This window comes from Simochromis diagramma, unplaced genomic scaffold (assembly GCF_900408965.1).
Source record: "Simochromis diagramma unplaced genomic scaffold, fSimDia1.1 OVJJ01000802.1, whole genome shotgun sequence".
NCBI lineage: Eukaryota > Metazoa > Chordata > Actinopteri > Cichliformes > Cichlidae > Simochromis > Simochromis diagramma.
The window spans coordinates 12,187,927-12,200,812 of NW_024387492.1; the positions used below are offsets into that span (position 1 = coordinate 12,187,927).

Consider the following 12,886-nt stretch of genomic DNA (forward strand, 5'->3'; position numbering starts at 1 on the left):
AAAAGCCTCTTTTTTTTCTTTTTTTTTTAAATAAAGTAAAACCAAAAAAAAACAGGATGGCAGCATGGTTTATATTTGCAAAGCTGCATCTGAACATACCTCAAACCAAAAGTCAAGTATGCGGTGGAAGGGTGATGATTTGGGCTTGTTTTGCAGTCACAGGGCCTTGACATCTTGCAGTCACTGAGTTGACCATGAACTCCTCTGTGTAACAAAGCATTCTAGAGTCAAATGTGAGGCCATCTGTCTGACAGCTAAAGCTTTGCCAACTTGAGTTATGCAGGACACAGGTCCCTACACAACAGCAACTCTACAATACAATGGCTGAAAAAGAAAAGAAGCAAGTTGCTGAGATGAGGCAGTCAAAGTCCAGAGCTCAGCTGAAAGGTTCATGGGGTGTAGTTTTTATTATTAAATTGTTTTAAACACACTTTAGAATTTTGGCTTAGTTTTGACTGCTCAGCTATAAAAGGCTGACTGGGGTATTGTCGTCAACTAGCCAGGAAGAGCGGACACATAAGTTTGTGAATGGAATAACTTAAGAATGAGGTGATGTAGGATTTTGAAAGTCATACCATTAGTGCCGGGAAGTGCCTTTCAGTGCTGGGAAGTGTTCTGCCATTGCAAACAGTTTTACTTAAGTAAATGACATGCATGCTCTTCTGCTAATAAGAACTATAGTACACAACGAAAAGCTTCCTGACTGCTGTGACTCCTATTATTCAGTGTGGTGAGATAACAAGAGGGAAAAAAAGAACCCCACACACACACAAAGGTGAGTTCAATCTGTATTTATTACCTCAAACATAGTTTGTTGAGCCACGACATCTAGCCAGTTAAAAAAATACAGTAGACTTAACTTAAACATCAAAGCATTAAAAAGCATACCTATGGCATAGAAGAATAACATTCCTAAAATGTACATCTTTACAAAGTGTTTACAAATTCAACGTAAAAAAAAAAAAAAAAAAAAAAAAAAAAAAAGGACAAAAAAGAAAAAAAAAAAGTAAATGAAAACTGACAATCCCCACCAGTGAAACAGGACAAAAATGTACAATGGAACAAAAATACTTCATATTCCTAACTTGTGTTTGACGCAGTTCTCCTGACATGAACAACGGGCCACGATCTTGTGCTTTTTAAATGTTTGTGTGGTTTTCTTTTTCGTGAGTATTTATCAAGCAGTGCGTGATAGAAACATTTTCGGATAATATTCACAGTATTTGATACAAATTTTGTGAGCTCCTAAATAATAATAAAACTCTTTCAATAAATATATTCTTTCATTTACAACCAGTCGGTGGCTCGCAGTAATAGTGACACGGGGCAGTAACAGAGGGATGCTTTCAAATAAATAGGACATTCAGAAATTAAACAAGTGTGGCATAAATCTTGGGTTTGCTTTGATGGGAAAGAAAAAAAACAAATGAGTTGACGAATTGTCGAGGTGACTTTCTGGGAGTGAGGATGTAATATCAGTAGTGTGACAGTTGGGAGTGCCCCAAGACGTAAACTAGGTAAACAGATGATGATCAATTAAAAAAAACAAAACAAAAAAAAAAACTACACCATATACAGTACTGTAGTAAATCTCCTTAATCCTTTCCTTTGTGGTCCCTCTTAAAAGCAAAGGTTAAATTATAATAAAAATAAAAAATAAAAAAAAAATCCACACACACGCACAATTTATTTATTGAGATGAACATTTAAGCTGTGCACGATGGATGGACCCAGACATCAACACGTAAAAAACATTTCCGATTTGCTCACAGATTCAAAATAAATATTTAATCCTATATTTCTTATTGATCATCTAAAATATCAGCATCTTCTCAATTTTTAAAGCACGATACCCTAGAAAGGTGGTAGGCAGAGTGACGTACAATAACTTCAAATAGACTTACAAGTCTATGTTTAGTCATACTTAACCTATTGGGTCTTGTATTAGCCACCTAAAGGTGAAAAACTAGCCTGAGTAGCACATGTGAAGACTGCGAATCTGAACTGTATATTTGTAAAGCTGCTTGTTTGGAACGGTTTGATAGTGTAAGCAAATTTTTTTTAAAACTAGCCACGAATCTGGGTCACCTCTCCTATATAGGTAAATATTAACTAGAGATGAAAGTGCAGTTAAAATTAACCTTAAGAACACCACTGAAGAGGTACTACTGACATAGTGGTGGCCACAATCTGTCAAAGTCCACTAGATGTTTGAGTCTAAGTCTAAGACCTTGAGCACAGAAGAGAGTACATTTCAGTCAGTATCCTGAACTACTGTACAACAGTTCATATGACACCAGTTATGTCTATAAGGTTCAACACAAAAAGCAATCAAAGAGTTTGAATATTAAAATCTTTTCAGTCACACTGGACTCCTTTTACAGACAACTGAGAACTTTGCTTTGTTCTAGCGACCCCTCACCCACCCACCCCGATCTCCGGAAGTGCTAAGGCAGCTTACATGCAAGCTTTGATGTGGCGTTTTGACCGTTAATGGTCACCTATTATGTTAAACTTCAAAGCACTGTAACAGAAGGCGAAGGCATTAACATGTTATTACAAATATGGCTGATCTACACTGAGAGTTGTGTTATATTTGCTTTACATTTCTTTGTGTTTTAAGATGTAGGGCAGTCAAGGCCAAGCAGCATTGTTCCCTTTGTTGATATAGATTTGGCTTTTTAGTTGACACACAGCCTCAGGCAAAGCTGCTGGAGCTCAGACACTGAAACTTCTCCCTCAGAGACTGGACGATGTTGGGCTGGCTCTGCTGCGGCTCGTTCCACAGGTATTTTTCCAAATGCTCGTGGTCCAAAGGTCTCAGCGGGTCGCAGGAGCGGATTGGGGTGCACGGTAGACTCTGAGACTGGATAACGCCCCGATTCTGACCGGCAAGAGCGGCTGAGCTGGCGTTCTTCTGCGACAACCTGTCACGCTGTTGTTCACTCTCATCCTCTGAGCGGATTTCGACATAGTCATCGTCATCTTCCCCATTGTCCTTGAAGTTGGCCAAGTAGTTCTGGGTAGCGGTGAGTATGCTCAGTGCAGAAGCCCGATTCAGGACCACCACCTTTTGGCCATCGTGTAAAGTGAGGTCTGAAAGCCCCTGAGTAGATCGCTCTGGGAGGCTACTTTGCCGGCCAGCTCGGCCTAGACTTGGACCATGAAGTCTGTTTGTGGATCGATCTACATCGAGTCCGTTACATTTAAGTCCAGACTTCTCTTGCTGTTGGCTGCCAGTAGAACTGACTGACTGAGCAGAAGGGGAGGACTTTGTGGGCAAAGATGGTGCATTAAAGGAAGGATGTCTCTTAATGGAGCTGTACACGTGCTCTTCTTTCTCAATAGGCGCGGAAATGCACGAGCTCCATCTCTGTGTCGGTGGACTGGTCGGAGATGGAGGGAAGAAAGAAGGGGTGGAGCAGGCTGAAGTAAGCCTGCGCTGAGGGGTAGAAGATGCTCGAGCCTCTCCCACCTCGCTAGACGAGGAGACAAAGCTGGCCAGCTCTCCGTTGCTGTAGGTAGAGTGGAGCCAGTCCTCTTCCAGAGAGGTCTCAGGCATGGACGGAGAAGATGACAGACCTGGATGGGAGTGATGTGGGGTAGCAGAGGTTGGACTGGAGGAATCTTTAAACATCACCTGGTCATACAGATGGGAGTACTCTGCTATCCTTGCACCTTAAGATGGGAGAAAAAAAATGATGCAAAAGAAGTGTGAGTGAGGCATGTTTGCATTTTTGCTCATAAACTAACAGCACTGGTACACAATAAAGGCACCATTTTTTGCTCAAACCATATTTTGAGCATCTTAAAACTCAGATTTTTGGCTCTCACTGGACAAATATTCAATAATAACTTCAACAAAATATAATTTAAGTGGTCTCAATAGGAAACAAGACATCTATAGCTCACCTTTGGCCAATCATTGGCATTTCATTAAAAAAAAATTCCTATTGGTTGTTTTAAAAGTGAATCCATCAAGACAATGAAAAACTTGAATCGACTGCTATTCCAGCTTTGCCAACAACTGGATATGTTAAAAGAGGGCCTGCTGGCAAAATATGTCAGAGATGGGGACACTGTAACTGTTTTGGCCTCGAGCTGAATTCTGAGCTCGCATTTCTTCTCCTGCACAGGAAAGCTACTACCCTCATTCACATATGAAGTGACTGCATTTGTTTGTGCTGGTCTGGTTGGAGAGGAGAGCTGCCAGAGAAGGGCTGTATTGTCAAATTATGGCTATTTGAATAGGTGATCTACAGATTTCTACCCACTGAAACACAACATGGAAACAAATTTAAACCTATACTCTAGCATCTGAGAATTATTATTATTATTTTTTACCTATGGCTGCACCTCCTTGTTTCTTCTCCTCTAAGATGGCTGCGAGATCTTTCTGTTTCTTCTCTGCTCTGGCCCGACTGCAAGAGTCTCCAGGGTCCATGCTCCTCATGCGAAGCAGCTGGTTTGCTTTCTTAATCTTCTGGCTATACTGGCGTGCCATGAGGAACACACGGCTCTTAGTTTTGTCCATCAGTTCCAGGGGAAAGTCCACAGACTCACCCAGCAGGAGAGAGGAGGATGCCAGGGGTGAGTCCAGACCTGCCAGCTCACCTGGGAACAAACTGTGAAGGTCCTTGAGGGAATTTTCTCTCTGAGAGATGTTTCGCTGGGGAAGCTCCACCAGATCGTCATCCTCCAGGCGAAAGCTGCCGCTGCTTAGACGAGCCAGTCGGTTGCGGATGCTCTTCACGGTTCCTGGGACGGGCTCTGGGGTGACAGGAAGGGGGCGTGATGCAGGAGAAGGGCTGTGGGTTTCTTCTTCAGTGGTACCTTCACTTTGTTCAGGAAGGTTGATAAGTGGGATGGTGAATGAGAGTGTGGCAGTGACAGGTGGGGGCTTAGGTTGATGTGTTGGGGAACTGGTGGGTGCACAGGCTGCATGAGTATTTACAGGAGTGCTCTTCACAGGGCTTTTTTTGACAGACGAGGTCTTCTTCGGCGACTCGCTGGCACTCACTGGGAATGCAGCAGGAAGTCGATCAGCTTTCTTCTCGTTTTTCTTGATGTAGTTTTCCAAGTCGTTCCAGAGTTCATCGACCTGCTCGGACATCTTATCTCCTTTCTGTGAGCTCTGAGAAAAGGTCTCAGAGGTGGAAGAAGACGAAAAATCGGGCTCAGAAGAACATGGGGCAAGGCAGGGGGCTGGTCCTTCATCCTCTCTAAAGTGGGAGCTCTGCTCAGAAACAAATGCTCTAAGCAGCACACTGTCCCTCTCTTTTAATTTATCACCTTCATTTTTTTCCATGACCTCGGTTGATGGCGGATCCCTAAAACAGATTGTGTCATAAATATTCTCCTCCTCCACTATTTTGAGTTCACATGTCCCAAATGACTTCCCCTCTTGTGTTAGTGTCTTATGGTTCTCTGGTAAACTGTCTGGTTTGGACATAGACTCTTTGACCTCTGGAACATTGACTGCTCTCTCTGCCTCACTCTGGGAACGCTGTGCATCTGTAGAAGCATCTTTCTCCGACTGGCTTTCTTCAGGGTCTCTTCTGATGAGTCCCATGCTCTTTAGGTCCTCATAGCTGATATTGTCATAAACATTTTCAATATCATCCATTGTCAGCTGCTCAGCTGAGGATGATCCAGATATATCATTGCTGGATGATTCAGTGTGGATCACTTCCAGGTTGCTGTGACCGGCCTGGTCATCTTCGGGGCTCTCTCGAGGCTCTGTAGCCTTCTCCCCGGCACTGCTTGCCCTCCGCAGGACTCTGCTACCGCTGGGTGGAGGTTCAACCTGCACCGTGGGCACCTGTTCAACATGCCAGCTGCAGGGCCGAGCGGTCCTTGGCGATGAGGTAGCTTCTGATCTCTCTGAAGGCACCTCTGGCTCTTGTCCGTTTGGCTCTGTGGGAACAAACATCTGGTAGATGTCCTCGTCTTCATCGTCAGGCTGCATTGTTCTCTGGCGGGTGGGGAACATTGCCCTGCGAGCCTGATGGTCTGCCCAAATGTTCCTCACTGACGGGTCACTTTCTGTTACTATTACAGAGGGAATGGGGGAGTCTGGAGGCTCCTCTGTCACGTGTGGTGTCCTGAGGAGTGGTGGGTGGTGACTTCCGTCCCGTACGAGGGATTCTCTGGCTCTCTGAAGGACAGCAGAGATCATTTGTATTGCACGTGACTGAAGCAGCTGAAAAATCTGAGATCCAGTACAATTTTATATTGCATCTCTCATTAGCTCCAAATTGATACTGTACCTGTAGGTCTGCTGAACTCATGTTGAAAGCTTTCCACTGTTCAATGCTATCAACAGAAGCCTGAGGGTTCAGCCTCTTTCTACTGCCTTTGCCAGGCACCCGCAGCCTCTTTCCGCCTCCCTGAATGCAGAATTTAGAGTATTACCAATATGTTTGAAAGACTGGATTAACATGGGAACAAACTGGGGGATTTTCATGTAACCCCGAATTTCACAGGGATATTTTTGGCAAATTTAAATATAGGGCACAATTATAGGTAGCCAAAACCCACCAGACCACTGTCATCCTCATCGTCAGCGTCCTGCTGATGTGACTCCTCCCCTTCCTCCCGGTCACTGTGGTCATAGTGATCGCCAGGATCTAAGGACTCCTGTGATTGGTTGATGAGGCTACGGCTGCGGCCAATTGTGCCCAGAGCCAGCTGGGACACTGGAGAAAGCAGTGTGGCACCTAGACTTGTTCGCTGCATGGAGAAGGAACACATTTTGGGTTAAGTAAAATTTGTTCACGAGTGTGTGTACACAGACTCCTGGTTTGTCTTTGCATGACTCACTTTTTCACCGTCTGCATTGGCTGCATTCTGCTTAGCATTCTTCAGTAATTTGGACAGAGGTTCTGGGAAGACAGAAAAATAAATATATGATAAATTTTAGATGTGTGTTCAATTCCTTTAATTTGTATTTATTTTACACACTAAGCTATGAAACATAATTTTTGCTCAACACAATATTGACTGAGACTTTTCTCACCTTTCCTGCGCCCTCTGCGAGGAGTGGGGCCTTCCTTGGTTTGAGGGGAATCCTTCTTTTCACCGTCGGGGGTATAGTGAAACCCGGGATGATCTGGGGGAAAAAATGGCAGTAGAGGAAAACAAATAAGTGATAAATGAATATTGAATATTTTTTTTATACCTGCAGCAAAAAGAACATTAGACTAAAATATACCAAAGGTACAATTTTAATAAATTATCACTAATTTAGAAATTGGTACTTACGTGTCGCATCCATTTCCAAAATAGCTTGTTTGGCCTGGAATTCGGAAACAACAACAAAAAAAAATTAGGATGAAGTCTTTTGAATAACTTAACCACTTTGTTGCAATTGAGTCTTTTTTGATAAGCTGCGTTAAAAATTTAGTGCTTTGCTGAGGATCTTTGTCATTCTCAATAATTTTCCCTTTTTTTGCTTTGAATGCAAGAATATTGAATTATTGATAATAATTATTAAATTAATTACAATTCAACTACTTTAGTAGAACTGCAAGAAGACAAGTTTGGATTAGAAAAAAATGCATGCATTTTTTAAAATGCATTTTGACACTAGGTGGCACCATATTACTGTATTCACGTTACAGTTCAACTTGAAACTTATCAAAGGAGCCTCTTCATGGAAACTCTTTACTTTCTCTGAAAAGTCTTAGTTTTTGCTGCACATGTCAAAAGCCAGATGAAGAGATAGTAAAGTTTATGTTCAAAGTGCTTTTCACGGATGTGTAGCCACAAAGTGCTTCATAAATATACTTTACTTACAACTTAAAATTAAATACAAAAATTTAGGAATAACCCTAATAAAACATTACAAAAAAAGCCAAAACAGAATAACGCAGAATAAAAAGAATTCATTAAAAACTGATGATGAATGCTGATAGGAAGACGCTAGAAAGTGTAAAAGCAGGATAGGTGGATAAGGGAATATGAGAAAGTAAGAGAGATGGAGTGAGTAGGAGGGAGTGACATTTTCAGCACATCCCGCTCAGAGCAGTTACAAAATCTTTGAATAAAGATGGGGCCTGTCAGGAGATAAGCTCCTCTTACCTTGGCAGGGATTTTGGCAGGATGGTTTTCAAGTATGAGTCTCTTGAGGTGTAAGATCCACATGCGTTTGTCTTGCTGGGATTTAGCCTGCGGGCAGATAGCACAACATCACAGAAGAGATAATCTCATACATGTATTTTAAATACAGTTCAAAAGGTTTGAGTTAAATCCTTAAGAACTGGAGAGCAGCTTTGTTGCATAACACATATTAGCTTTCTTTTTCAACGCTCGTCGAAAAACAGTTATTAGGAAACAACAATGGCTACCGTTAGCCTTTAAACAGTCTACGTGTCTGAACAGCTCCGTGACGTGAGCCTGGACTAAATACAAAACAATAAGACAGCTGCAAATCACGAAGCGACAACCATCACAACTTCTGACTTGCACAATGTCGCTCGTAGCTACATTTTCAAACGTGTAATTAAATTCAAAGGGTGTTTGGTGTCTGGTTTGACATGTCTTCTCTTATGTAATGTTGCTATACCTGAACTGTATGTTGTAGTTTGGGGTTCTTGTAGTGAAACACACTGAAACTCAGTGGTTCTTTAGGGATGACTTCCACCAGCATCAGATTGCAGCACTACAAGAGACAGGCAGGAAGTAGTGTTAGAATACGGAGCACAAGCATTGAAATCCTTAGCATTTCTTCAGGGCATGAAGTTCTTCAAGCTGCGTCACTGACCAGGATGTGAGCCTTGTACGTGTAGGTTTCTTCTCGTTTCTTAGTTATTAATAGAAGTTTGTCAAAGAGGAAGAGTGTTCGTTCATTTTTGGCACGCTGCAGACGAAATGTTCCTTCAAGGACCAGCTCTCCGTAGCCAATCAGATCAGGGCCCTTCCAGTTGGTAAGAAGGCTCTGGATTTCCTGCAGCAATCACAGGGTTACAGAGTAACGAGAGTTAAACATGGTAACAGCAAGAAGGGGGACACACAATCGTGCCCTTGTGACGAAACTGAGGAAAAAAAACAAAGAAAAAAACTAAACATATTTGTGTTGCCAAACTGGAGCACAAAAAATAAATACGATGAGACAACTCAACTTATCACAAAAAAAACAAGAAATACAGACGAAAACAGAGTGTTAAATGACCTGAACAAGGTTACTGGGTGGAAGGACAAACACACTGAAGCCTAAATAAATGTTTAGAAAATTAAAAGGGAAGAAAATTACAAAACAAGCATAAACTGACCATTTTTATGAAGCAAATACTTCCTTCAGACTCTTACGGAAATTGTTCCCCCACATTCCTGCATTCATCAGACCATTCTGTCCCCCGAGCAGATAAAAGAAACAAGCTTCCCTTTTATGTGTCCTCCTTATGCAAGGCCATCATTAGCCCAATGGAAAATGCACTGACTTGTGTAAGATGCGGGGAGCATCGGGGCCTTGGCCGATTCAAACCTGGAGTTCACATAACTGTTGCGCAGAACGCTAAAACAATTTGTTCCTTGAAAGGTTTTCAAAGTATTGTAGCTGTTTTACTTGTGGAACGCACGCAGGAGACGCCATCACACGTCATCCATGTAATGATTTATGGAAAGGTTCAGTCGCGATTTTAATGTATGTGAGAGAGCTCGCTGTACCTGCAACCTCACAGCGTGCTCGTGCTTCCTCTTCATGTCATTGATGTGCCACGCCACTCTCTGCATGGTGTCTATGGCTTCCTGTACGACCTCATAGGTCTCTGTGTCCTTCTCCATGTGGTTGGCTATCTCCTGCACAGGTGGCACAAATAAGTAAAAAAAAAAAAGATAATAATTTTTATTTTTTTTTATTTTTTAATTTTTTTTAAATGCTGCCAATTGGAATTTGCACACAATGAAAGCAAAACATTCACGAGCATGTTCATACTACTATGTTTTGTATTCATAACAACAATGCATGCAGTGTAATGCAACCACACAGACACACAGGAACATGCATACTGAGCACCATATGTCTAAACATTTGGCTTCTCCATCAGAGGTGGGCTGGAATCTCAGCTCAGTTACTTAACCGTAGACATGCATTCGCACTGGAATAGGTTAAAAAAAAATAATAATAATAATTATGGCTGCTCTCACATTTTTGTGGGTAAAGACTAACTGTTTGGATGACATTATGTGTGTGTGTGTGTGCGCTTTGGGCTAGACAAAAAAGACGTACATGCAATAGTAGATGGTACTTGAGGATTCTCTGCACTGGCTTGAGCAGGTAGGAGCCTAGGGGCAAGGAGTGCCTCAGAGATTCTTGGCGCTCGCGGAAAAACTTGGCCAACGCCTTGTTTCTCATGCATTCTGTGAGCACAGCAACAGACCTGTGGAGACAAAAAGCAGCAAATAAGATGAGAATTGCAGGAAACTGTAATTTGACAGCGATGACGAGTGAGAGCTGTAAAGTAAAACTGAAGGAGGGGGAAAAAAAAAAAAATTATATATCACCCAAACACAAAGGGATTATTAACCAAGAGTGAGAGACATAACAGGGATCGGTATGTGCCCTGATAAAAACATTTAAGGAGGACTGAGAGATTCTCTTTCAGTTTTTCGCTTGAACAACGTGGTTAAATTAATATTATGCTAATTCTGAATAACACAGTGAGGTATGTAAATTAATACACAATATGATATCTGAGCTGTTATGTGTACTTTTTCCATGAGGTTTATTATTCTTGAAGCTCTGGCAGCCATACACTGTGTGCACGTATATTTGCAAATGCATACAAAAATAAGCCAAATTTGTGTCCCGCTATCATGCTACAGTCATTGGGCATTTTATTAGGTACACTTGTTCAACTGCTCATTAACACCATCTAATCAGTCGATGACAAGGCAGCAACTTAATGCATTTAGGCAAGTAGACATGGTCAAGATAGCCTGCTGATCTTCAAATCGAGCATCAGAATGAGGATTTTGAACATGGCATAGTTGTTTGGATTGAGCTGAGTATTTCAGCAATACCAGATCTACTGATCAACCATCTCTAGGCTTTACAGGCAACAGTCAAAAAAAGAGAGAAAATACAAAGTGAGTGGCAGTTTTCGGAGTGGAAAGACTGCTTCAAGGAGATTACCACTCCCTACAGCCATGGCATGCAGAAGAGCATCTCTGAATGCACAACGTTGAAGCAGATGAGCCAAATCAGCAGAAGGCCACGCTGGCTGCCACTTGTTTAAGATAAGAACAGAAACCCGAGCCTACAACTCGCACAGCCTTGCCAAAACTGTTCAACAGAAGATTGGAAAAATGCTGCCTGGTCTGCTGAGTCTTTTATTCAAAAATAGGGCCAGAATCTCAAATATCAGTTTCTATTTGCATATTTGATGCTTTTATTGTTAGCTTGGCCTGTATCAACTAATTTTTGCAACATATTGTACCACTCTACAGCCTCGTAAAACCACATTTACTGCTCGGTGGAGCTCATTTGCTGTCTGACCTACTGAAGAATAAAAAACTTTTTCACTACCCAACGGAGGCTGGATGTGTTTGAGTTTATGTGTACACACACGCACAGTGGAAAAAGACAGAGGAAGACAGTTGTGAACTTGTCTCTTTCTTCTGTGTCTTGTGTAAGTGTGTGTGCACTCATGTGCATGTCTGCATGTCTAAATTCCAGCGCAGCTCCACACAGGCCTCACATTGTTCTGGAGGAAACCTGACCTCTGAGCTCAGTATGACCATGATACATCTACAGCTCGTGTGTGTGTGTGTGTGTGTGTGTGTGTGTGTGTGTGTGTGTGTGTGTGTGTGTGTGTGTGTGTGTGTGTGTGCGCACGCGCATATGTAAGTGTCTCCCAGTCTGTGTATGAGTCTGTGTGTGTCGTGTGTGACCTTGATAGGGGTCACCAGCTGTGGTGTGGATGTAGGAGAAAGTCTATCTTAAACAGCTGACAACAGACCCCCCCCCCCCCCCACACACACACACACACACACAGAGAACATTCAATTAGTCATCATTAGATTGTATGCATTTCCTCCTTCTTATGCCTTTTTATCAGTGTTTTAAAGGTGCACTGTGTCATGGCAGGAAGAACTGCATCATATTTCAGTTCATTTAATTACACACAATATAGAAATTGACACAAAAAGCCCCGTACATTGTAACACACAGGTGCACCATGGAACTGAGGCACTCAGACAAAGCAGGATAAAACATTAACAGCATTAGCTATGATAAGGTGACAACTTTAAAACCCTGTCTGTCAGTATGTGGGCTGTAACTCTGTCAATAGGACACCAATAAAGGAAAAGAAGAAAACACTGAAAGAAGAAGGGAGGGATTTAGAGAGACCTTGAGGCACAACTGACAGTAGACACTCTGACTCCTGCTGAGGAGGCTTCTATAGAGAGTGTCAGCTCATCAGAAAGGGGGGATAAGGTAATGCATTGAACAACATACACAATAGAGCTATGTGAGATGCTGGGAAGATGGCATGTGAAGGTGAGATCAGGATGACTTAACAATTCTACAGTGGGCCCCATTAGTGAATAAGTGTGGTAGGTCACACACACAGGGCGTAGCTTTCTCACCGTGGGTAGTTGGTGCAGTACTGGGTATAAATGTGGAACTCCTGACTCTGTAAAACACAACAACAAAAAGAGCAAATTAGTCAATGCAGCTTTGTAACATGAAACGAGACAGACTGAGGAGTGTAGAGGAGAAACGTGTCAGACGGTATGATGTCATGTCACACTTGTTGGCACTGTATCTTAGTGGATGCATGAAGGTGCATAGCAAAGCGAAAGCACAAACCTGTACTTTGAGTTAAATGCTGGTGTTGATAATGGTAAGAAGCCAACAATAAAAATGCTAACACAGAGCAAC

The 12,886-nt window shown here is 42.3% G+C and overlaps 1 protein-coding gene across 5 annotated transcripts in view; it reads right to left on the reverse strand.

The window, feature by feature from the left end:
• Positions 1-776: 776 nt before the first annotated feature.
• The window catches only part of LOC120724789 (pleckstrin homology domain-containing family G member 1), a 59,684-nt gene continuing 47,574 nt past the window's right edge, over positions 777-12,886 (reverse strand). For all 5 annotated transcript variants that reach the window (XM_040017201.1, XM_040017204.1, XM_040017205.1 and 2 more), the window contains exons 5-17: positions 12,592-12,638; positions 10,229-10,379; positions 9,667-9,798; positions 8,765-8,947; positions 8,567-8,662; positions 8,083-8,169; positions 7,264-7,297; positions 7,019-7,111; positions 6,823-6,884; positions 6,541-6,732; positions 6,270-6,389; positions 4,345-6,157; positions 777-3,678 (exon numbers count right to left, since the gene is read on the reverse strand). In XM_040017201.1, coding sequence (XP_039873135.1) covers positions 2,699-3,678; positions 4,345-6,157; positions 6,270-6,389; positions 6,541-6,732; positions 6,823-6,884; positions 7,019-7,111; positions 7,264-7,297; positions 8,083-8,169; positions 8,567-8,662; positions 8,765-8,947; positions 9,667-9,798; positions 10,229-10,379; positions 12,592-12,638 — 3,990 coding nt within the window. In that variant the 3' untranslated portion in view covers positions 777-2,698. The remainder of the gene's footprint in view (positions 3,679-4,344; positions 6,158-6,269; positions 6,390-6,540; positions 6,733-6,822; positions 6,885-7,018; positions 7,112-7,263; positions 7,298-8,082; positions 8,170-8,566; positions 8,663-8,764; positions 8,948-9,666; positions 9,799-10,228; positions 10,380-12,591; positions 12,639-12,886) is intronic.